The sequence below is a fragment of the Anser cygnoides genome, chromosome 37 (genome assembly GCF_040182565.1).
Source record: "Anser cygnoides isolate HZ-2024a breed goose chromosome 37, Taihu_goose_T2T_genome, whole genome shotgun sequence".
Taxonomy (NCBI): Eukaryota; Metazoa; Chordata; class Aves; order Anseriformes; family Anatidae; genus Anser; species Anser cygnoides.
The window spans coordinates 713,637-736,882 of NC_089909.1; the positions used below are offsets into that span (position 1 = coordinate 713,637).

The window sequence follows — 23,246 nt, forward strand, 5'->3', positions numbered from 1 at the left end:
TGGGGGCGGGGGGAAGGAGGGGGGGCCCCCAAAAGCGGGGGGCGGGTTTTGGGGTGGGGGGCGGCGGAGGGAGGGAGGGGGGGGGAGGAGGAGGAGGAGGAGGGGGGGAGGAGGAGGAGGAGGAGGAGGAGGAGGAGGCGGGGGGGGCGCTGCGGAGGAAGGCGGGGGGCGGCGGCGGTGCCCCCCAGCTGGGGGGGGAGGAGGGGGGCGGTTTGGGGGCGGCCAGCGGGGGAAGGCGTCGGGGATGGGGTGGGGGGGGCGTCCGTGCCCCCCGGCGGGCCACGGCCGCGGGGGCTGCGCTGGGGGGCCCTGGGGGGGGGGGAGAAGAGAGAGAAGGGTTAGTGGGGTTTTGGGGGGGGGGGGGGGTTATGGGGTTTGGAGGGGGTGGGGGGGGGGCTCTGCCTTGGGGTTATGGGGGCCCTGGGGGGGGGACATAAGGTTAGGGGGTCCCTGCCTTGGGGTTTTGGGGGCCCTAAGGTGAGGGGAGGGGGTTATGGGGTCCCCGGGGTCACCATTTTATGGTTTTGGGGTCCCCAAGGTCCCGACCTTGTGGTTATGGGGTCCCTAAGGCGGGGGCACAAGGTTATGGGGTCCCTGCCTTGGGGTTTTGGGGGCCCTAAGGTGAGGGGAGGGGGTTATGGGGTCCCTGGGGTCACCGTTTTGTGGTTATGGGGTCCCTACAGTGAGTGGAGGGGGTTATGGGGTCCCCAAGGGCACCATTTTATGGTTTTGGGGTCCCCAAGGGCCCTACCTACTGGTTATGGGGTCCCCAAGGTGGGGGCACAAGGTTATGGGGTCACCCAGGGCCCCATTTTGTGGTTATGTGGTCCCTAAAGTGAGGGGAGGGGGCTATGGGGTCCCCAGGGTCACCATTTTGTGGTTTTGGGGTCCCCAAGGTCCCTACCTACTGGTTAGGGGGTCCCTAAGGTGAGGGGAGGGGGTTATGGGGTCCCCACGGTCTCCATTTTGTGGTATGGGGTCCCCAAGGTCCCTACCTACTGGTTATGGGGTCCCTAGGGTGGGGGCAGGTGGTTATGGGGTCCCTGCCTTGTGGCTATGGGGTCCCCAAGGTGAGGGGAAGGGGTTATGGGGTCCCCAGGGGCACCACTTTCTGGTTATGGGGTCCCCAAGACGGGGGGCAGGTGGTTATGGAGTCCCCATCGTGGGGGCACGTGGTTATGGGGTCCCCGGGGTCTCCATTTTGTGGTTATGGGGTCCCTGCCTTGTGGTTATGGGGTCCTCAAGGTGGGGGCACGTGGTTATGGGGTCCCCTGGTGCCCCATTTTGTGGTTATGGTGTCCCCAAGGGCCCTACCTACTGGTTTTGGGGTCCCCTAAAGTGAGGGGAGGGGGTTATAGGGTCCCCAGGAGCCCCATTTTGTGGTTATGGGTTCCCAAAAGTCCTCACCTTGTGGTTATGGGGTCCCTAAGGTGAGGGGAGGGGGTTATGGGGTCCCCACGGTCTCCATTTTCTGGTTATGGGGTCCCCAAGGTGGGGACATGTGGTTATAGGGTCCCCAGGGACACCATCTTGTGGTTATGGGGTCCCCAAGGTCCCTACCTACTGGTTATGGGGGTCCCTAGGGTGGGGGTACAAAGTTATGGGGTCCCTACCATGTGGTTATGGGGGCCCTAAGGTGAGGGAATGGGGTTATGGGGTCCCCGGGGTCTCCATTTTCTGGTTATGGGGTCCCTGCCTTGTGGTTATGGGGTCCCCAAGGTGGGGGCAGGTGGTTATGGGGTCCCCAGGGTCACCATTTTGTGGTTATGGGGTCCCCAGGGTCCCTACCTACTGGTTATGGGGTCCCCAAGGTGGGGGCAGGTGGTTATGGGGTCCCCAAGGTCCCTACCTACTGGTTATGGGGTCCCCAAGGTGGGGGCAGGTGGTTATGGGGTCCCCAAGGTCCCTACCTACTGGTTATGGGGTCCCTACCTAGTGACTATGGGGTCCCCAGGGTGAGGGTCACATTGTTATGGGGTCCCCGGGGTCCCTACCTTGTGGCCATGGGGGTCCCCAAGAGTGGGGGCAGGTGGTTACGGGGTCCCCAAGGTCCTCAACTTGTGGCCATGGGGTCCCTAAAGCGGGGGGCACATGGTTATGGGGTCCCTAGGGTGGTGGGCACGTGGTTACGGGGTCCCTACCTTGCGGCCATGGGTGTCACGTGGCCATGGGGTCCCCCAAGGCCACCCAGTGTGACCAGGGGTGTCCCCAGGGTGCCACCATGGTCATGGAGGTCCCCAAGGTCCCATCATGACCAAGGAGGTCCCCAAGGGAGGTCCCCAAGGTGCCACCATGGTCAGGGAGGTCCCCAAGGTCCCACCATGATGAGGGAGGTCCCCAAGGTGCCACCAAGATCGTGGAGGTCCCCAAGGGGGTCCCACCATGGTCAGGGAGGTCCCCAAGGTGCCACCATGATGAGGGAGGTCCCCAAGGGAGGTCCCCAAGGTCCCACCATGGCCAAAGAGGTCCCCAAGGGAGGTCCCACCACGGTCCAGGAGGTCCCCAGGGTCCCACCATGGTCATGGAGGTCCCCAAGGGAGGTCCCCAAGGTGCCACCATGGCCAAAGAGGTCCCCAAGGGAGGTCCCACCATGGTCATGGAGATCCCCAAGGTCCCACCATGATGAGGGAGGTCCCCAAGGGAGGTCCCCAAGGTGCCACCAAGATCATGGAGGTCCCCAAGGAAGGTCCCACCATTGTCAGGGAGGTCCCCAAGGTGCCACCATGGTCCAGGAGGTCCCCAAGGTCCCACCATGGCCAAAGAAGTCCCCAAGAAAGGTCCCACCACGGTCATGGAGGTCCCCAAGGCCCCACCACACCCACAGAGGTCCCCAAGATCCCACCATGACCACAAGGGGATCCCCAATTTCCACCTCTCCCACCCGCTGGGACCGGGCCACCCCTGAGGTCCGTGCCGCCCACCCGACGCGTCCCCCGGGCACGGGGCCACCCATGGGTGCCCCCGGGGCCGTACCTGGGGGCTCTGCATCTCGTAGTCGGTGTGCGCGGGGGCCGCGCTCCCGTAGTAGCGGTTGCTGTAGCGGTAGCTGCGGTTGTCGTTGGACGAGCCACTGGAGCCACCTGCGAGGGACAAGGATGGGGACATCAGCCACGGGGACATGGGGACATCAGCCACGGGGACACGGGGACGTCCCCAAGGGGTGGGGTGGCCTCAGGAGGTGTCCCCGTGGAGGACATGGGGACTATAGGGTGGGGATGGGACGCGTGAGAGCCATGGGTGTGGTGGTGACGTGGGGATGGGGGACATCAACCACGGGGACATCAGCCACGGGGACACGGGGATGTCCCCAAAGGGGGTGAGGTGGCCTCAGGTGTCCCCGTGGAGGACATGGGGACAATACGATGGGGAAGGGACACGTGAGAGGCATGGGTGTGGTGGAGACGTGGGGATGGAGAACATCAGCCATAGGGACACAGGGACATCAACCACGGGGACATGGGGACATCAGCCACTGGGACACGGGGATGTCCCCAGAGAGGTGGGGTGGCCTCAGGAGGTGTCCCCATGGAGGACATGGGGACAATAGAGTGGGGAAGGGACACGTGAGAGCCACAGGCGTGGTGGTGACGTGGGGATGGGGGACATCAACCACGGGGACATCAGCCATGGGGACACGGGGACATCAGCCATGGGGACACGGGGACATCAGTCATGGGGACACGGGGACATCAACCATGGGGACACGGGGATGTCCCCAAAGGGGGTGGGGGTCGCCTCAGGTGTCCTTGTGGAGGACATGGGGACAATAGGGTGGGGAAGGGACACGTGAGGTGGTGGCGTGGGGAGATGTCACCCTGGAGGGACACAGATGGGGACAGAAGACCGAGCACCACGGACACGTTCTGGGGTGAAATGAGGAGCCCAAACGACGTAGGACGTGGAGCCTGGTGACGTTCCGGGGCACCTTGGTGGCCCAAGGAACCCAAATGATGTAGGACGTGGAGCCTGGTCACGTTCCGGGGCACTTTGGTGGCCCAAAGAACCCAAATGATGTAGGACATGGAGCCTGGAGAAGATTGAGCACCCCAACCACGTTTTGGGGCACCTTGGAGTCCCAAGGAGCGCAAATGATGTAGGACATGGAGAAGGTTGAGCACCGTGGCCACGTTTTGGGACACAACGGTGGCCAAAAGAGGCAAAACGAGATCGGATATGGAGCTTGGAGAAGACCGACCACCTCAACCAAGTTTTGGGGACACCATTGTGGCCCAAGAAACCAAACCGGTGTAGGACATGAAGGATGGAGAAGATTGAGCACCATGGCCACGTTTTGGGACACAACGGTGATCCAAGACACCAAAACGACATCGGACGTGGAACCTAAAGAAGACTGAGCACCCCAACCACGTTTTGGGGCACAACGGTGGCCCAAGGAGCCCAAATGATGTAGGACATGGAGAAGATTGAGCACCGTGGCCACATTTTGGGACACAACGGTGGCCAAAAGAGGCAAAACAAGAGCGGATATGGAGCCTGGAGAAGATCGATCACCTCAACCCCGTTTTGGGGACACCATGGTGGCCCAAGAAACCAAAACAATGTAGGACATGAAGGATGGAGAAGATTGAGCACCACGGCCATGTTTTGGGGCGCCTTGGAGTCCCAAGGAGCCCAAATGATGTAGGACGTGAAGCCTGGCCACGTTTTGGGACACGACGGTGTCCCAAGGAGCCCAAAGGATGTAGGACATGAAGGATGGAGAAGATTGAACACCATGGCCACGTTTTGGGGTGCCTTGGAGTCCCAAGGAGCCCAAAGGATGTAGGACGTGGAGCCTGGCCGCGTTTTGGGGCACAACGGTGATCCAAGAAACCAAAACGACATCGGACGTGGAACCTAAAGAAGACTGAGCACCTCAACCACGTTTTGGGCCACAGCGGTGGACCAAAGAACCAAAACGACGTAGGACAAGAAGCCTGGAGAACACTGAGCACCACGGCCACGTTTTGGGGCGCCTTGGAGTCCCAAGGAGCACAAATGATGAAGCACATGGAGCCTGGCCACATTTTGGGACACAACGGTGGCCCAAGGAACCAAAGCAACGTAGGATGAGAAGCCTGGAGAAGACTGAGCCCCACAGACACGTTTTGGGGCACCTTGGAGACCCAAGGAGCCCAAATGACGTAGGACATGAATCCTAGAGAAGACCGAGCACCCCAACCGCGTTTTGGGGCACAACGGTGGCCCAAGGAACCGAAACGATGTAGGACGTGGAGAAGACTGAGCACCATGGCCACATTTCGGGAGTGCCGCATTTTGAGGACCTCACGTTTCGGGGACACCACGTTTCGGGGAACACCACGTTTCGGGGACACGCCGTTTCGGGGACACGCCGTTTCGGGGAACACCACGTTTTGGGGAACACCACGTTTTGGGGACATGACGTTTCGGGGAACACCACGTTTCGGGGGACACCACGCCGACCCGCGCAACCCAAACCACGTTAACCTCAGACCTCGGCGGACCCGAGGACGTGACCCCGGCGACCCGTACCCGAGCTGGAGACGGAACTGGTGGTGCTGGTGCTGTGGCTGTGCTCCATGGCGGGGCTGGTGGAGGTGCTGTTGCTGGTGTTGGTGCCTTCGTCGCTGGTCTTCTTGAAGAAGTTGTGCTGCAGCGCGTAGAAGGGGGTGATGCGGCTCCGGGGTTCGTAGTCCAACATGCGCAACACCAGGTCCTTGAACTTCAGGTAGTCGGAGGGCGAGTGGCCCTGCTCGCCCGCTCGCCGGCCCCCCGGCCCCCCGCTCTCCACCCCCAGCACCTCGTGGAGCCGCCGCGTCCCCGGGACTTTGTATTCCTGGGGTGAGGGGGGGAGAGAGAAAAAAAAAAAAAAAAGAGGGGAGGGGGGAACGGCGGGGCGTCAGGGCTGGGGTAGGGGGGGGAGAAGGGGGAAGGGGGTTTTGGGGTGGGTTGGGGGTCTTTGGGGGAGGGCCGAGGGGGTTCTGGGGGTCTTCGGGGGAGATTTGGAGGGTTTGGGGGGCTCTGGAGAGGTTGGGGTGGTCTTCGGGGTCTTTGGGAGAGATCTGAGGGGGTTGGGGTGGTCATTTGGGGGAGATCTGAAGGGTTTGGGGGTCTTTGGGGAAGAGCTGATTGGGTTTTGGGGGTCTTTGGGGGAGATTTGTAGGGTTTGGGGGGCTCCGGAGAGGTTGGGGTGGTCTTTTGGGGGGAATTAAAAGGGTTTAGGGGTTTTGAGGGGGGTTGGGGGTCTTTGGGCGAGGGCTGAGGGGGTTTTGGGGGTCTTCGGGGGAGATTTGGAGGGTTTGGGGGGGTCTGGAGAGGTTGGGGTGGTCTTTGGGGTCTTTGGGAGAGATCTGAGAGGGTTGGGGTGGTCTTTTGGGGGAGATCTGAGGGGTCTGGGGTCGTGGGGGGAGAACTGAGGGGGTTTTGGGGGTCTTTGGGGGAGATTTGGAGGGTTTGGGGGGCTCCGGAGAGGTTGGGGCGGTCTTTTTGGGGGAATTAAAAGGGTTTTGGGGGGAGTTGGGGGTCTTTGGGGGAGAGCTGAGGGGGTTTGGGGGGTCTTTGGGGAGATTTGGAGGGTTTGGGGGGCTCTGGAGAGGTTGGGGTGGTCTTTGGGAGGATTTAAAGGGTTTGGGGGTCCCTGGGGAGAGCTGAGTGGGTTTTGGGGGTCTTTGGGGGAGATTTGGAGGGTTTTGGGGTCTCTGGAGAGGTTGGGTGGTCTTTGGGGGGGAATTTAAAGGGTTTGGGGGTCTTTGGGGAAGAGCTGAGAGGGGTAGGGCTGTCTTTTGGGGGGATTTGAAGGGTTTTGGGGTTTTGGGGGAAGGGTTGAGAGGGTTGGAGTGGTTTTTCGGGGGAATTTAAAGGGTTTGGGGGTCTTCGGGGAGATCTGGAGAGGTTGGGGTGGAATTTTGGGGGAGATTTGGAGGGTTTGGGGGTCTCTGGAGAGGCTGTGGTGGAATATGGGGGGAGTTTGGGGGTCTTTGGGGAGAGCTGAGAGGGTTGGGATGGAATTTTGGGGGATTTAAGGTGTTTGGGGTCTTTTGGGGAGATCTGGGGAGGTTGGGGTGGTATTTTGGGGGAAGATTTGGAGGGTTTGGGGGTTGCTGGAGAGGTTGGGGTGGAATTTTGGGGGGATCTGAAGGATTTGGGGGGTCTTTGGGGGAGAGTCGAGAGGTTTGGGGTGGTCTTTGGGGGAATTTGAAGGCTTTGGGGGAGGTCTGCAAAGATTGGGGTGGTCTTTTTGGGGGATCTCAAGGGTTTGGGGCAATACTGGGATACATCTACTGGCTACTGGGCTGTACTGGGAGGCACTGGGACATCCTGGGAGGCATCGAGGGGATGCCAGTGAGCTCTGATGGGAAACTGGGAGGCCCTGAAGGGCAACTGGGACATACTGGAAGCCTCGAGGAGCTACTGGGCCATACTGGGAGGCACTGGGACACCCTGAAGCAGCTCCAAAAAGCACCGAGTGGATTTTGGGAACCCTTGAGGAGCTACTGGGCCGTACTGGGAGAGCTTTAGGAGCTACGGGGCTGTACTGGGAGGCCTCCAGGAGCTACTGGGCCATACTGGGAAGCCTTGAGGAGCTACTGGGCCATACTGGGAGCAACTGGGATACCCTGAAGCACCTCCAAAAAGCACCAAGTGGATCCAGGAGGCTCTGAAAATCAACTGGACCATACTGGGAGACCTTGAGGTACTACTGGACCATACTGGGAGATATTGGGAAGCCTTGAGGAGCTACTGGGCCATACCGGGAGCAACTGGGATACCCTGAAGCAGCTCCGAAAAGCACCGAGTGGATTTTGGGAAGCTCTAAAAATCAACTGGGTCGTACTGGGAGACCTTCAGGAGCTACGGGGCGGTACTGGGCAGCCTCGAGGAGCTACTGGGCCGTACTGGGAGGCCTTGAGGGGCTACTGGGCCATACTGGGAGGCACTGGGACACCCTGAAGCAGCTCCAAAAAGCAATGAATGGATCCCTGCAAGTACTTAAGATCAACTGGGCCATACTGGGAGAGCTTTAGGAGCTACGGGGCAGTACTGGGAGGCCTCGAGGAGCTACTGGGACATACTGGGAAGCCTTGAAGAGCTACTGGGCCATACTGGGAGGCACTGGGACACCCTGCAGCAGCTCCAAAAAGCACCGAGTGGATTTTGGGAACCCTTGAGGAGCTACTGGGCCGTACTGGGAGAGCTTTAGGAGCTACGGGGCTGTACTGGGAGGCCTCCAGGAGCTACTGGGCCATACTGGGAAACCTTGAGGGGCTACTGGGACATACTGGGAGCAACTGGGATACCCTGAAGCAGCTCCGAAAAGCACCGAGTGGATTTTGGGAAGCTCTAAAAATCAACTGGGTCGTACTGGGAGACCTTCAGGAGCTACGGGGCGGTACTGGGCAGCCTGGAGGAGCTAACTGGGCCGTACTGGGAGGCCTTGAGGGGCTACTGGGCCATACTGGGAGGCACTGGGACACCCTGAAGCAGCTCCAAAAAGCAATGAATGGATCCCTGCAAGTACTTAAGATCAACTGGGCCATACTGGGAGAGCTTTAGGAGCTACAGGGCAGTACTGGGAGGCCTCGAGGAGCTACTGGGACATACTGGGAAGCCTTGAAGAGCTACTGGGCCATACTGGGAGGCACTGGGACACCCTGCAGCAGCTCCAAAAAGCACCGAGTGGATTTTGGGAACCCTTGAGGAGCTACTGGGCCGTACTGGGAGAGCTTTAGGAGCTACGGGGCTGTACTGGGAGGCCTCCAGGAGCTACTGGGCCATACTGGGAAACCTTGAGGGGCTACTGGGACATACTGGGAGGCACTGGGATACCCTGAAGTAGCTCTGAAAAGCACCAAGCGGATCCCAGGAGGCTCTGAAAACCAACTGGACCATACTGGGAGACCTTGAGGTACTACTGGACCATACTGGGAGGTACTGGGAAGCCTTGAGGAGCTACTGGGCCATACTGGGAGCAACTGGGATACCCTGAAGCAGCTCCGAAAAGCACCGAGTGGATTTTGGGAAGCTCTAAAAATCAACTGGGTCATACTGGGAGACCTTCAGGAGCTACGGGGCGGCACTGGGCAGCCTGGAGGAGCTAACTGGGCCGTACTGGGAGGCACTGGGAAGCCTCCCGCTCACCTTCTTGGTCTCCTTGTTCCTCTTGAGGGCCCAGCCGCCCTCGGGCAGCTTCTCGAAGTACTTGCGGGCTTTGGGGGCCTGCTCCAGCATGTGGGGGGGCGGCAGCCCCAGCACCTCCACGATGCGGTTCATCTGGTCAGCCTGGGGACACGGAGGGGACACGGGTGTCCCCAAGGTCCCCCCCCGTGTCCCCCCCACCCCCACCCCGGGACCACCCCAAGGTGTCCCCAAAACCGCCCGTGGTGGCGGTGGGGGGGAAAGGGGATGGGGCAGCCCCGGTAGCGGGGTGGGTTGGGGGGTCCCCAAGGGCACCCTGACCCTACTGGGGATGTCCCCAGGGTCCCCAAGGCCACCCCGACCCTTTTGGGGACGTCACTGAGGTCCCCAAGGCCACCGTGACCCTTTCAGGGACATCCTTGGGGTCACTGAGGCCACCCTGACCCTACTGGGGATGTCCCCAAGGCCACCCCAACCCTTTAAGGGACATCTTCGGGGTCAGTGAGACCACCCCGACCCTTTTGGGGACACCCCTGGGGTCCCCAAGGCCACCACGACCCTTTTAGGGATGTCCTTGGGGTCCCTGAGGCCACCCCGACCCCTTTGGGGCCACCCCCGGGGTCCTCCCCCCACCAGGAGGGCACCAAAAGCCCCTCCCCTCCCCAGGACTACAACTCCCAGCATGCCCCGGGAGGCACCGGGTCCCTTTAGCCCCGCCCCTCCGAGCCCCACCCCTCCAAAGCCCCGCCCACCACCGTGACCCCCACCGGAGGGGAGGGGCCCTTGCCCCCAGTGAAGCCCCGCCCCCTGTAAGCCCCGCCCACCAACTTGGAGCTAACCCCGCCCCCTCCCCAGGAGGCCCCGCCCCCTCCACAAACCCCACCCACCCCCTTAAAGGGCCAGCGCGCCCTATTCACCCACCTCCCTCTCCCTGACCCCAAGCCCCTCCCCTCCCCCCCGCAGGCCCCGCCCCCTTCCCCCGCAAGCCCCGCCCCCTGCCACAGGCCCCGCCTACCTCGTTGGAGCCGCTGAAGAGGGGCTCCCCGGTGTGCATCTCGACCAGGATGCAGCCCAGCGACCACATGTCGATGGCCAGGTCGTAGGGCAGCCCCAGCAGCACCTCGGGCGAGCGGTAGAAGCGGCTCTGGATGTACTGGTAGATCTGGGGGAGGGCGGAGGGGCGGGGCTTAGGCCGGGAAGGGGCGGGGCTAAGCCCTGGGGGGCGGGGCCTGGGCGCCGAAAGGGCGGGGGTTGGATCCTACCGGGGTGGGGAGGTGCTGGGTGAATATTGGGGGCGCGTGTGTCTTTAAAAGGGGGCGTGGCCACTCATGGGGGGCGTGGTCACTTGGGAAGGGGGCGGGGCTATGTCCCTGGAGGCGGGACTCTCTCCCTACCGGGGTGGGGAGGTGCTGGGTGAATATTGGGGGCGCGCGTGTCTTTAAGAAGGGGCGTGGCCACTCAAGGGGGTGTGGTCAGTTACAAAGGGGCGTGGTCACTTGGGAAGGGGGCGGGGCTATGTCCCTGGGGGCGGGGCTTGGCTCCTACCGGGGTGGGAGGGACCCCAGGAAATATTGGGGCACGTGTGCCTTTAAAAAGGGGCGGGGTTTAGCCTGGGGGGGCGGAGCTTAACTACAGGGGGGCGGAGCTTATCCACCCAGGCGTTAGCCATTGGGGGCGGGGCTTAGCCCTTGGGGGCGTGGCTTAGCCCACTGTGTGGGCGTGGCTTAACCACGTTGGGGGCGTGGCTTAACCCTCCACCCCCCCGGGGCTCAGCCATTGGGGGCGGGGCATAACGATTTGTGGGCGTGGCCTAACCCTTTGTGGGCGTGGCCTAACCCTTTGGGGGCGTGGCCTAACCCTTTGGGGGCGTGGCCTAACCCTCCCCCTTCCCCCAAACCCCGCCCCACAGCGCGGCGCCGCCCCTTCCCCCAAACCAGGGGGCGGGGCCAAAACGTTTGTGGGCGGGGCCAAACCAAAAGGGGCGGTCCCAAAGGGGGCGTGGCTTAAAAGTGGGAGGGGCTTAAAAGGGGGCGGGGCTTAGACCTCCAGCCTGAAAACCTACCTGGGGCTGAACCCATCCTCGAAGCGTCCACCCCCAAAACCCTTATGGGCGGGGCCAAAAGGAAAGGAGGCGTGTCCCAACCAAAGGGGCGGGGCCAAAACAAGTGGGCGGGGCCAAAACAAGTGGGCGTGGCTTAAAAGAGGGCGTGGCTTAAAAGGGGGCGGGGCTTATACTTCCGACCTGAAAAGCTACCTGGGGGCAAACCTATACCCAAAGCATCCACCCCCAAAACCCTTATGGGTGGGCCAAAACATAAAGGGGCGGGGACAAACCATTTGGGGGCGTGGCCTAAAGTGGGCGTGGCTTCCAAAAAAAGTGGGCGTGGCCTCGGGCTTACCCTCTGCCCCAGCTGGCAGGAGCTGCCGAAGTCGACGATCTTGATGGCGCTGCGCTTGGGGTTGCAGAGCAGGATGTTCTCGGGCTTGAGGTCGCAGTGGATGATGCTGAGCTCGGGGGTGGCGAGGAAGAGGAGGGCGGTGCAGAGCTGCTGGGCGAACTTGCGCGTGAGGTTGAGCGAGACGCCGCGGAAGTTGGTGTTGCGCAGGAGGTCGTAGAGGTTGTAGGAGAGCAGCTCGAAGGCCAGGCACAGGTGGTTGCGGAACATGAAGTGGCGCTTCAGGTGGACTGAGGGTTTGGGGGGAAAACGGGGAAAAAAGGGGGGTTTTGGGTGTGGGTAAAGGAAAGGGTGTTTTTTTGGGGGGGGGGTAAGGGGAAGGGGTTTTTTTGGGGGTGGGTGGAAAAAAAGGGTTTGGGGGTGGAGTTGGAAGAAAGGGGGGTGAAAAAAGGAAGGGGGGTGAAAGAAACGGGATGGAAAATGAAAAGGGACGAAAAAGGGATGAAAAGGGGAAAGGGGAGAAAAAAAGGGAAAAGGGGATGAAAAGGGGAAAGGGGATGAAAAGGGGAAAGGGGATGAAAAAGGGAAAAGGGGATAAAAAAAGGGAAAAGGGGAGAAAAAGGGGGATAAAAAAGGGGATAAAAAAGGGAAAAGGGGATAAAAAAGGGAAAAGGGGATGAAAAAAGGGAAAAGGGGAGAAAAAAGGGAATAAAAAGGGAAAAGGGGATAAAAAGGGAAAAGGGGATGAAAAAAGGGAAAAGGGGATGAAAAGGGAAAAGGGGATGAAAAAAGGGAAAAGAAAAGGGATAAAAAGGGAAAAGGGGATAAAAAGGGAAAAGGGGATAAAAAGGGAAAAGGGGATAAAAAAAGGGAAAAGGGGATAAAAGGGAAAAGGGGATAAAAAAGGGAAAAGGGGATGAAAAGGGAAAGGGGATGAGAAGGGAAAAGGGGATGAGAAGGGAAAAGGGGATAAAAAGGGAAAAGGGGAGAAAAAAGGGAAACGGGGAGAAAAAGGGAAACGGGATGAAAAGGGAAACGGGGATGAAAAAGGGAAAAGGGGATAAAAAAAGGGAAACGGGGATAAAAAAAGGGAAAAGGGGATAAAAAAAGGGAAAAGAGGATGAAAAGGGAAAAAGGGATAAAAAAAGGGAGAAGGGGATAAAAAAGAGAAACAAAAATATACGGGAGAGCGAAAATATATGGAGGGCACAAAAAAAGGGGTACACAAAAAAATCTCCCCCAAAAAACACCCTTTTCACCCCCCCCCCGCAAATTCCCCTCTTTATCCCCCCCACCCCAAAATTTACCCCCCACAACATCCCAAAATTTACCAACACCTCAAAATTTCCCCATTTTACCCCCCATAATACCAAATTTGCCCCCTATATCCCCCCAGCCCCAAATTTCCCTCTTTTATCGAAAGATAAAAATATTTTTTTACACCAAAATTTACCCCAACACCCCCAAAATCCCCCATTTTACCCCCCCACACCCCAAATCCCCACTTTACCCCCACACACCCCAAAATTTCCTTATTTTACCCCCCACCCCAAAATTTACCCAACACCCCCAAATTTCCCCGTTTTACCCCCACCCCCGCCCCAAAATATACCCCCATCCCAAAATTTACCCCCTCACCCCAGAATTTCCTTACTTTACTCCCTCACACCCCAAAAATTCCCCCTTTATCCCCCCACCCCCCAAAATTTACCCCCCCACACCCCCAAATTTCCCCCTTTATCCCCCCCACCCCCCAAAATTTACCCCCCCACACCCCCAAATTTCCTTTATCCCCCCCATCCCCAAAATTTACCCCCCACACCCCAAAATCTACCCCCTTACACCCCCAAATTTCTCCCCTTTATCCCCCCCACCCAAAAATTCCCCCCCTTTATCACCCCCACACCCCCAAATTTCCCCCTTTATCCCCCCACACCCCAAAATCTACCCCCCTACACCCCCAAATTTCTCCCCTTTATCCCCCCCACCCCAAAATTCCCCCCCTTTATCCCCTCCACACCCCCAAATTTCCCCCTTTATCCCCCACACCCCAAAATTTACCCCCCCACACCCCCAAATTCCCCCCTTTATCCCCCCCACCCCCAAATTTTACCCCCCACCCCCCCAAATTTCCCCCTTTATCCCCCCACACCCCAAAATCTACCCCCCTACACCCCCAAATTTCTCCCCTTTATCCCCCCCACCCAAAAATTCCCCCCCTTTATCCCCTCCACACCCCCAAATTTCCCCCTTTTACCCCCCACCCCTCAAAATTTACCCCCCCACACCTCCAAATTTCCCCCTTTATTCCCCCACACCCCAAAATTTACCCCCCCACACCCCCAATTTTCTCCCCTTTATCCCCCCCACCCAAAAATTCCCCCCCTTTATCCCCTCCACACCCCCAGATTTCCCCCTTTTACCCCCCCACACCCCAAAATCCCCCCTTATCCCCCCAAATCCCTCCCTTTGCCCCCCACACCCTCAAATTTCCCCCTTTTATCCCCCCACACCCCAAAATCTACCCCCCTACACCCCCAAATTTCCCCCTTTTATCCCCCCCACCCAAAAATTCCCCCCCTTTATCCCCTCCACACCCCCAAATTTCCCCCTTTTACCCCCCCCCCCTCCCCCCCTTTCCCCCCCCCACCTCCCTCCCCCTGCCCCCTCCGTCCCCACCGCCCCTCCCAACGGGGTCCAGGACGTCTGGGGACGGGTTTTCCCCCCCCCGTGCCCCCCCCCAAAAATAAAAGGGGGGGTCTCTCACCGATGTAGTACTTCATCTCGGTGTCGTGCTGGTTCATCAGCTCGAGGAGGCGCAGCTCGATCTGCGCCTGGTTCAGGAAGGCTTTCTTGTTCTTGATGATCTTGATGGCCACCCACTCCTGGTCCTGGTGGTCGTAGGCTTTGACCACCTGGGGGGGGGGTTAAATATTATTTTGGAGTCTGGGGGGGGCAAAATGGGGGCTTTGGGGGGGGAAATGGGGGTTTCGGGGCAGAAAATGGGGGTTTTGGGGGTGGAAATGGGGACGTGGGGAGGGAAAATAGGGGCTTGGGGGGGTTAAATAGGGATTGGGGGGGTTAAATAGGGATTGGGGGGGTTAAATACGGATTGGGGGGCAAAAACATTTTTTTGGGGGGGGAACGGGGATTTGGGGGGTGAAACAGGTCTCAGGACGGGGAGAAATGGGGGTTTTGGGGGTGGAAATGGGGATCTGGGGAGGGAAAATAGGGGCTTGGGGGGCTAAATAGGGGCTTGGGGGGGTTAAATAGGGATTGGGGGGCAAAAACATTTTTTTGGGGGGGGGGAAATGAGGCTTTGGGGGGGGAAACGGGGCTTTGGGGGGGGAAATTGGGGCTCAGAAAGGGGAGAAATGGGGGTTTTGGGGTGGAAATGGGGAGCTGGGGAGGGAAAATAGGGGCTTGGGGGGTTAAATAGGGATTGGGGGGCAAAAACATTTTTTTTGGGGGGAAATAGGGCTTTGGGGGGGGGGAATGGGGCTTTGGGGGGGGAATTGGGGCTCAGAAAAGGGAGAAATTGAAATTTTGGGGGTGGAAATGGGGACGTGGGGAGGGAAAATAGGGGCTTGGGGGGGTTAAATAGGGATTGGGGGGGTTAAATAGGGATTGGGGGGCAAAAACTTTTTTTGGGGGGGGAAAGAGGTTTTGGGGGGGGAAACGGGGCTTTGGGGGGGGGGAATGGGGCTTTGGGGGGGGAAATTGGGGCTCAGAAAGGGGAGAAATTGAAGTTTTGGGGGTGGAAATGGGGAGCTGGGGAGGGAAAATAGGGGCTTGGGGGGGGTTAAATAGGGATTGGGGGGGTTAAATAGGGATTGGGGGGCAAAAACATTTTTTTGGGGGGGGAAACGGGGCTTTGGGGGGGAAACGGGGCTTTGGGGGGGGACACGGGGCTCAGAAAAGGGAGAAATAGGGGTTTTGGGGGTGGAAATGGGAATCTGGGGAGGGAAAATAGGGGCTTAGGGGGGAAAATAGGGGCTTGGGAGGGGTTAAATAGGGATTGGGGGACAAAAACATTTTTTTGGGGGGGGGAAACGGGGCTTTGGGGGGGAAACGGGGCTGGGGGGGGAAATGGGGCTTTGGGGGGGGAAACGGGGCTCAGAAAGGGGAGAAATGGGGGTTTTGGGGTGGAAATGGGGATCTGGGGAGGGAAAATAGGGGCTTGGGGGCTAAATAGGGATTGGGGGGGTTAAATAGGGATTGGGGGGCAAAAACATTTTTTTGGGGGGGGGAAATAGGGCTTTGGGGGGAGAAACGGGGCTCAGAAAGGGGAGAAATTGAAGTTTTGGGGGTGGAAATGGGGGTTTGGGAGAAAAAATGGGGGTATAGGGGCAAAAAAAGGGCTTGAGGGGGGCAAAAAGGAAGCTGGGGGGCAAAAAGGGGATTGGGGGGGCAAGAAACAGGGCTTGGGAGGGCAAAAAAGGGGGTTGGGGGATGAAAATAGGGTTGGGAGGTCAAATATAGGGGCTGGGGGGGGCAAAAAAGGGGCCGAGGGGGTAAAAAGAGGGCTGGGGGGGTAAATAAATTTTGGGGGGGGGTTCGGGGGGAAATGGGGGTGGGAAGGGGGAGAAATGGGGGTTTTGGGGGTGGAAATGGGGATTTGGGGAGGGGAAACAGAGGTTGGGGGGTCAAAAATAGGGATTGGGGGGTCGAAAATAGGGGGTTGGGGAGTAAAAATAGGGGTTGGGGGAGTAAAAATAGGGGTCGGGGGGGCAAAAATATTGGGGGGGTCAATTAGGGGTTTCTATGGGGGTTGGGGACCCCAAGAAGAGTGTGGGGAGCACCCCAGGGGAATCCAAGGATTTGGGGACCCCGAAGGCGACGGGGAAGCCCTGGGGACCCCCAGGACGCCGCGGCCCCCCCAGAACCCCCCCCCGAAAGAAAACCCCAAAAGCTTTGGGGTCCCCAAAGGTGACTGAGGGGACCCCAAAGATGGTGGGGGACCCCAGGGGCCCCGTAGGAGCACCCCAAGGACCAAACCCAAAGGATTTGAAAACCCCAAAGACGACGACGAAGCCCTGGGGATGCTCCGGGGACCCCCAGGACGCCGCGACCCCCCCAAAACCCCCCCCCAACCAAGACCCCAAAACCTTTAGGGTCCCGGGGGGGGGGGACTGGGGAGACCCCAAAGATCTTGGGGGGATCCCAGAGGTGATAAAGGGACCCCAAGGACCAAACCCAAAGGATTTGGGGACCCCAAAGACGACGAGGAAGCGCTGGGGATGCTCCGGGGACCCCCAGGACGCCGCGACCCCCCGGAACCCCCCCCCCGAAAGAAAACCCCAAAAGCTTTTGGGGTCCCCCCCCCGACCTGTCCGAAGGATCCCTTGCCGATGAGGGAGTCGATCTCGTAGCGGTCGAGCCAGCGCTCGCCGCTGCGCACGATGTAGTCGTAGTTGTCGTCGTCGTAGCCCTCGTTGAGCACCCGCCGCTCCTTCTTGGTGCTCGAGTCCTCGGGGGGCACCTGCTGCGCCCGCCGCTTCTTCTTGGCGTAGTACACCTGGGGGGGGGGGCACGGGGGCGTTATGGGGTGGGGGGGGGGGGGGGCGTTCTGGGGGGTTTGGGGGGGTTTGGGGGGGCTCAGGGGGGCGGGAGGCTGATAGGGGCTGGGGGAGGCCGGGGGGGACGGGGGAAAATGGGGGGGCAAAAAAAAAAAAAAACAGCCCCTCCCTCCCCCAAATAAAACAGCACCCATGGGTGCCCCCCCACCACCCAGAACCTTCCCCTTTAGGAAAGGAGCCCCCCCCCCCGGCCCTAAATAACGCCCGTGGGTGCCCCCACGCCCCAAATCACACCCGTGGGTGCTCCCCCCGAAAAATAGCACCCATGGGTGCACCCATGGGTGCCCCCCACCCGAGCAGCACCCATGGGTGCCCCCCAACCAGAACCTTCCCCTTTAGGAACGGAGCCCCCCGGCCCTAAATAACACCCATGGGTGCCCCCACACCCCAAATCACACCCGTGGGTGCCCCCCCGAGAAACCAGCACCCGTGGGTGGCCCCCACCCGAACAGCACCCATGGGTGCCCCCCCCAACCTCATTGATGTGCTTGTAGGTCTTGAGGTTGACGGACGCCCAGCCCTAAATAACACCCGTGGGTGCCCCCACGCTCCAAATAACGCCCGTGGGTGCCCCCCTGAAAAATAGCACCCATGGGTGCCCCCCTGAAAATAGCACCCATGGGTGCCCCCCCCGAGCAGCACCCATGGGTGCCCCCCAGAAACAGCACCCATGGGTGCCCCCCTACCAGAACTGCCCTCGGCCCTAAATAACATGTGTGGGTGCTTCCTTCCCCCAAATAACACCCGTGGGTGCCCCCTGAGAAACCAGCACCCATGGGTGCCCCCCGCCCGAGCAGCACCCATGGGTGCCCCCCCCAAAAACAGCACCCATGGGTGCCCCCCCCCCCCCCACCTCACTGATGTGCTTGTAGGTCTTGAGGTTGACGGACCCACGGGTGCCCCCGGCTCCAAATAACACCCATGGGTACCCCCCGAAAAACCAGCACCCATGGGTGCCCCCCTACCCGAGCAGCACCCATGGGTGCCCCCAACCAGAACCTTCCCCTTTAGGAAAGGAGCCCCCTGGTCCTAAATAACACCCATGGGTGCCCCCATGCCTCCAAATCACACCTGTGGGTGCCCCCTGAAAAATAGCACCCATGGGTGCCCCCCCCCCGAAACAGCACCCATGGGTGCCCCCCAACCAGAAGTGCCCTCAGCCCTAAATAACACCCGTGGGTGCTTCCTTCCCCCAAATAACACCTGTGGGTGTCCCCCCCAAAAAATAGCACCCATGGGTGCCCCCCCGAAAAACCAGCACCCATGGGTGTCCCCCTACCCAAGCAGCACCCATGGCTGCCCCCCACCCAGAACCTTCCCCTTTAGGAAAGGAGCCCCCTGGCCCTAAATAACACCCATGGGTGCCCCCACGCCCCAAATAACACCCGTGGGTGACCCCCCCCGAAAAATAACACCCATGGGTGCCCCCCCCAAAAACAGCACCCATGGGTGCCCCCCACCTCATTGATGTGCTTGTAGGTCTTGAGGTTGACAGACCCACGGGTGCCCCCGGCCCCAAATAACACCCATGGGTGCCCCCACACCCCAAGTCACACCCATGGGTGCCCCCACCTCACTGATGTGCTTGTAGGTCTTGAGGTTGACAGACCCACGGGTGCCCCCGGCCCCAAATAACATCCATGGGTCCCCCCCCGAAAAATGGCACCCATGGGTGCCCCCTACCCGAGCAGCACCCATGGGTGCCCCCCAACCAGAAGTGCCCTCGGCCCTAAATAATACCCCATGGGTGCCCCCACGCCCCAAATAACACCCGTGGGTGCCCCCCTGAGAAACCAGCACCCATGGCTGCCCCCCACCCAGAACCAGAATCTTCCCCTTTAGGAAAAGAGCCCCCCCCCAGCCCTAAATAACACCCGTGGGTGCCCCCATGCCCCAAATCACACCTGTGGATGCCCCCCCCGAAAAACCAGCACCTGTGGGTGCCCCCAGCCAGAACCTTCCCCTTTAGGAAAGGAGCTCCCCTGGCCCTAAATAACACCCATGGGTGCCCGCACGCCCCAAATCACACCTGTGGGTGCCCCCCCGAGAAACCAGCACTCATGGGTGCCCCCCGCCCGAGCAGCACCCATGGGTGCCCCCAACCAGAAGTGCCATTGGCCCTAAATAACACCCATGGGTGCCCCCACACCCCAAATAACACCCATGGGTGCCCCCCGGGAAACCAGCACCCATGGGTGCCCCCCCAGCCCATGCAGCACCTATTGGTGCCCCCCCACCTCATTGATGTGCTTGTAGGTCTTGAGGTTGACCGACCCACGGGTGCCCCCGGCCCCAAATAGCACCCATGGGTGCCCCTGGCCCCAAATCACACCCGTGGGTGCCCCCTGAGAAACCAGCACCCATGGGTGCCCCCCTACCCGAGCAGCACCCATGGGTGCCCCCCACCCAGAACCTTCCCCTTTAGGAAAGGAGCCCCCCCGGCCCTAAATAACACCCGTGGGTGCCCCCACGCCCCAAATCACACCCACGGGTGCCCCCCCCGAAAAATAGCACCCATGCCTGACCCCCGCCCGAGCAGCACCCATGGGTGCCCCCCTACCAGAACTGCCCTCGGCCCTAAATAACACCTGTGGGTGTTTCCTTCCCCCCAAATAACACCCATGGGTGCTTCCTTCCCCTAAATCACACCTGTGGGCGTCCCCCCTGAAAAACAGCACCCATGGGTGCCCCCTCGCCCGAACAGCACCCATGGGTGCCCCCCACCTCACTGATGTGCTTGTAGGTCTTGAGGTTGACGGACCCGCGGCCCTAAATAACACCCGTGGGTGCCCCCACGCCCCAAATCACACCCATGGGTGCCCGCCCCGGGAAACCAGCACCCATGGGTGCCCCCCTACCCGAGCAGCACCCATGGCTGCCCCCCACCCAGAGCCTTCCCCTTTAGGAAAGGAGCCCCCTGGCCCTAAATAACACCCGTGGGTTCCCCCTGAGAAACCAGCACCCGTGGGTGCCCCCCGCCCGAGCAGCACCCATGGGTGCCCCCCCCCACCTCATTGATGTGCTTGTAGGTCTTGATGAGGTCGACGGAGAGCTTGCGCAGGGGGCGCTGCCGGCGTCCCGAAAGCTCAGCGGGATTCGGCGCTGCAGCAGGCTCAGCTCCGGCAGGATCTGGGGGGGGACACAAAAATCTGGGGGGGGGGGGGCTTGGGTTAGGAAGGGGGGGGGAACCCCGAGGGACCCCCTCAAAAAGGGATGGGGAAGGGGGGATTTGGGGGAGTTTTGGGGGGATTTGGGGGAATTTGGGGGGATTTGGGGGAGTTTTGGGGGGATTTGGGGGGATTGGGGGGTTTGGAGGGGATTTAGAGGAGTTTGGGGGGCAATTTGGGGGGCTTGAGGGGGATTTAGGGGGATTTGGGGGGATTTAAGGAGATTTGGGGGGTTTGGGGGAGATTTAGGGGCTTGGGGGGATTTGGGGAGTTTGCGGGGGGATTTGGGGGGATTTAGGGGGGGTTGGGGGGATTTGGGGAAATTTGGGTGGGATTTAGGGGGGATTTAGGGGACTTTGGGGGGTTTGAGGGGAATTTAGGGGAGTTGGGGGGTTTAGGGGAGTTTGGGGGGATTTGGGGGGATTTAGGGGAGTTTGGGGGGATTTGGGGGGTTTGAGGGGGATTTGGGAGGATTTGAGGGGATTTAGGGAGGATTTGGGGGAGTTTGGGGGGATTTGGGGGAGTTTGGGGGGAGATTGAGGGGGGTTTGGCGGGGATTTGGGGGACTTTGGGGGGATTTGGGGGATTTAGGGGGGATTTGGGGGGGGAGCAATGGAATTTATGGGGGATTTAGGGGGGTCCCAGTGGGTTTTATGGGGGAATTGGGGTGAACTGGGGGGGGGGGCAGTGAGCTTTATAGGGGATTTATAGGGAATTTGTGGGGGGCAGTGGATTTATGGGGAATTTGGGGTGAATTGGGGGGTGGACAATGGGATTTATGGGGGAACTGGGGGGATCCCGTAGGGTTTTATGGGGGATTTGGGGTGAACTGGGGGGAGGCAGTGAGATTTATGGGGGATCTGGGGGGGGGGGGGAGTAGGATTTATGGGGGAATTGGGGTGAATGGGGAGGGGGTCCCAGTGGGCTTCATGGGGGATTTGGAGTGAATTGGGGGGGGGTCCCAGTGGGCTTTATGGGGGAACTGGGGGGGGTGGGTCTCAGTGGGATTTACGGGGGAACTGGGGGGGTCCCAGTGTGCTTTATGGGGGAACTGGGGTGTCCAGCGGGCTTTACGGGGGATTTGGGGTGAATTGGGGGGGTCCCAGGGGGATTTATGGGGCAATTAGGAGGGAGAATGGGATTTATGGGGGAAACTGGGGGGTCCCAGTGGGCTTTATGGGGGAACTGGGGGGTCCCAGTGGGATTTACGGGGGAAACTGGGGGTCCCAGTGGGATTTATGGGGGAACTGGGGGTCCCAGTGGGCTTTACGGGGGATTTGGGGTGAATTGGGGGGGTCCCAGTGGGATTTATGGGGCAACTAAGGAGGGTCCCAGAATGGGATTTATGGGGGAACTGGGGTGGTCCCAGTGGGATTTACGGGTGAATTGGGGTGGTCCCAGTGGGCTTTATGGTTACGGGGGAACTGGGGTGGTCCCAGTGGGCTTTATGGGGGAACTGGGGGGTCCCAGCGGGCTTTACGGGGTGTCTATGGGGTGAGCAGGGGGTCCCAGCGGGGTCTAGGAGACACCGGGATCCCCCGGGGGGCGGAAGGGGGCGGTTCCCAGCAGCCCCCTGGGATTTGGGGTGAGCGGGAGGGGGGGGGGGGGAGGTTTTGGGGTGGTCCCGGCGTACCTGGGGGTGCTCGGCCATGGGCTGGAGGCTGGCGAAGGGGGCATGGCCGTGCTGGCCCGACATGGTGGGCTCAGAGCGGTGCCAGGCGCCCGGCGGGGCCGGCCCCGGGCATCCTGCGCTGCGGCCGCGGCTGCCGCCACCTGCGGGGAGGAGAGAAAAGGGGGGGGGGGGGTCAGATTTTGGGGCGGCGGGCTCCCCGTTCCCCCCTTCCCCTCCTACGGCGGTCCCGAAGCGGCTGGGGTTGGTGGTTGGGCGTCAGTAGGGTTCAGAGTGAACGCGTAGGGAAAAACGCCCCGGGGTGATCTTTTGGGGTGGATGAGGCTGGTTTCTGGCCATCAGTAGGGTCCAGAGTGAACGCGCAGAGCAAATACCCCAAACTGATCTTCTTGGGGGGTCTAAGACCAATTCCTGACCATCAGTAGGGTCCAGAGTGAACGTGCAGAGAAAATGCCCCACTGCCATATTTTTGGGGTACATAAGATCGATTCCTGGCCAACAGTAGGGTCCAGAGTGAATGCACAGGGAAAATGCTCCACGATAATCTTTTGGGGTGGATAAGGCTGATTTCTGGCCATCAGTAGGGTCCAGAGTGAACACGCACAACAAATACCCCACTCTCTTCTTTTTGGGGTGCATAACACCGATTCCTGGTCATCAGTAGGGTCCAGAGTGAACGCGCAGGGAAGATGCTCCACAATGATCTTTTGGGGTGGATAAGGCTGATTTCTGGCCATCAGTAGGGTCCAGAGTGAACACGCAGAGCAAATACCCCAGGCTGATCGTCTTTTGGGGTGTCCAAGACCAATTCCTGGCCATCAGTCGGGTTCAGAGTGAACGGGATGGGAACGAGGCCACCCCCAGCCCATCAGTAGGGTCCAGAGTGAACGGGGAAGGATGCGAGGCCGCACCTGGTGCCATCAGTAGGGCCCAGAGTGAACGGGACAGGGGTTAGACCACCCCCAGCCATCAGTAGGGCCCAGAGTGAACAGGAAGGGAACGAGGCCATCCCTAAACCATCAGTAGGGCCCAGAGTGAACGGGACGGGAGTTTGACCAACCCCAAGGCCATCAGTAGGGCCCAGAGTGAACAGACCGGGTGCTCCCAGCATGCTCTGCTCCGCGAGGCCGCCCCCGGTGCCATCAGTAGGGCCCAGAGTGAACAGGATGGGCATAAAGCCGATTCCTGGTCATCAGTAGGGTTCAGAGTGAACACGCACAGAAAATACCCCTGGTTGATCTTTTTGGGGTGTCCAAGACCAATTTTTGGCCATCAGTAGGGTCCAGAATGAACACGTACAAGAAATATCCCACTGTCGTCTTTTGGGGTGTACAAGACCCATTCCTGGCCATCAGTC

General features: G+C 60.2%; 1 protein-coding gene across 1 annotated transcript in view; it reads right to left on the reverse strand.

Annotated features, from left to right (window-relative positions):
* LOC106049425 (dual specificity tyrosine-phosphorylation-regulated kinase 1B-like) overlaps positions 1-23,246 on the reverse strand; it is a 38,725-nt gene that overhangs the window by 11,674 nt on the left and 3,805 nt on the right. Inside the window, 10 exon segments of the mRNA XM_066986976.1 lie at positions 2,974-3,080; positions 5,515-5,818; positions 9,121-9,261; positions 10,133-10,279; positions 11,517-11,803; positions 14,281-14,428; positions 16,843-17,031; positions 20,103-20,158; positions 20,161-20,221; positions 21,893-22,032. Of these exon segments, the coding sequence (XP_066843077.1) occupies positions 2,974-3,080; positions 5,515-5,818; positions 9,121-9,261; positions 10,133-10,279; positions 11,517-11,803; positions 14,281-14,428; positions 16,843-17,031; positions 20,103-20,158; positions 20,161-20,221; positions 21,893-21,955 (1,503 nt within the window). The 5' untranslated portion in view covers positions 21,956-22,032.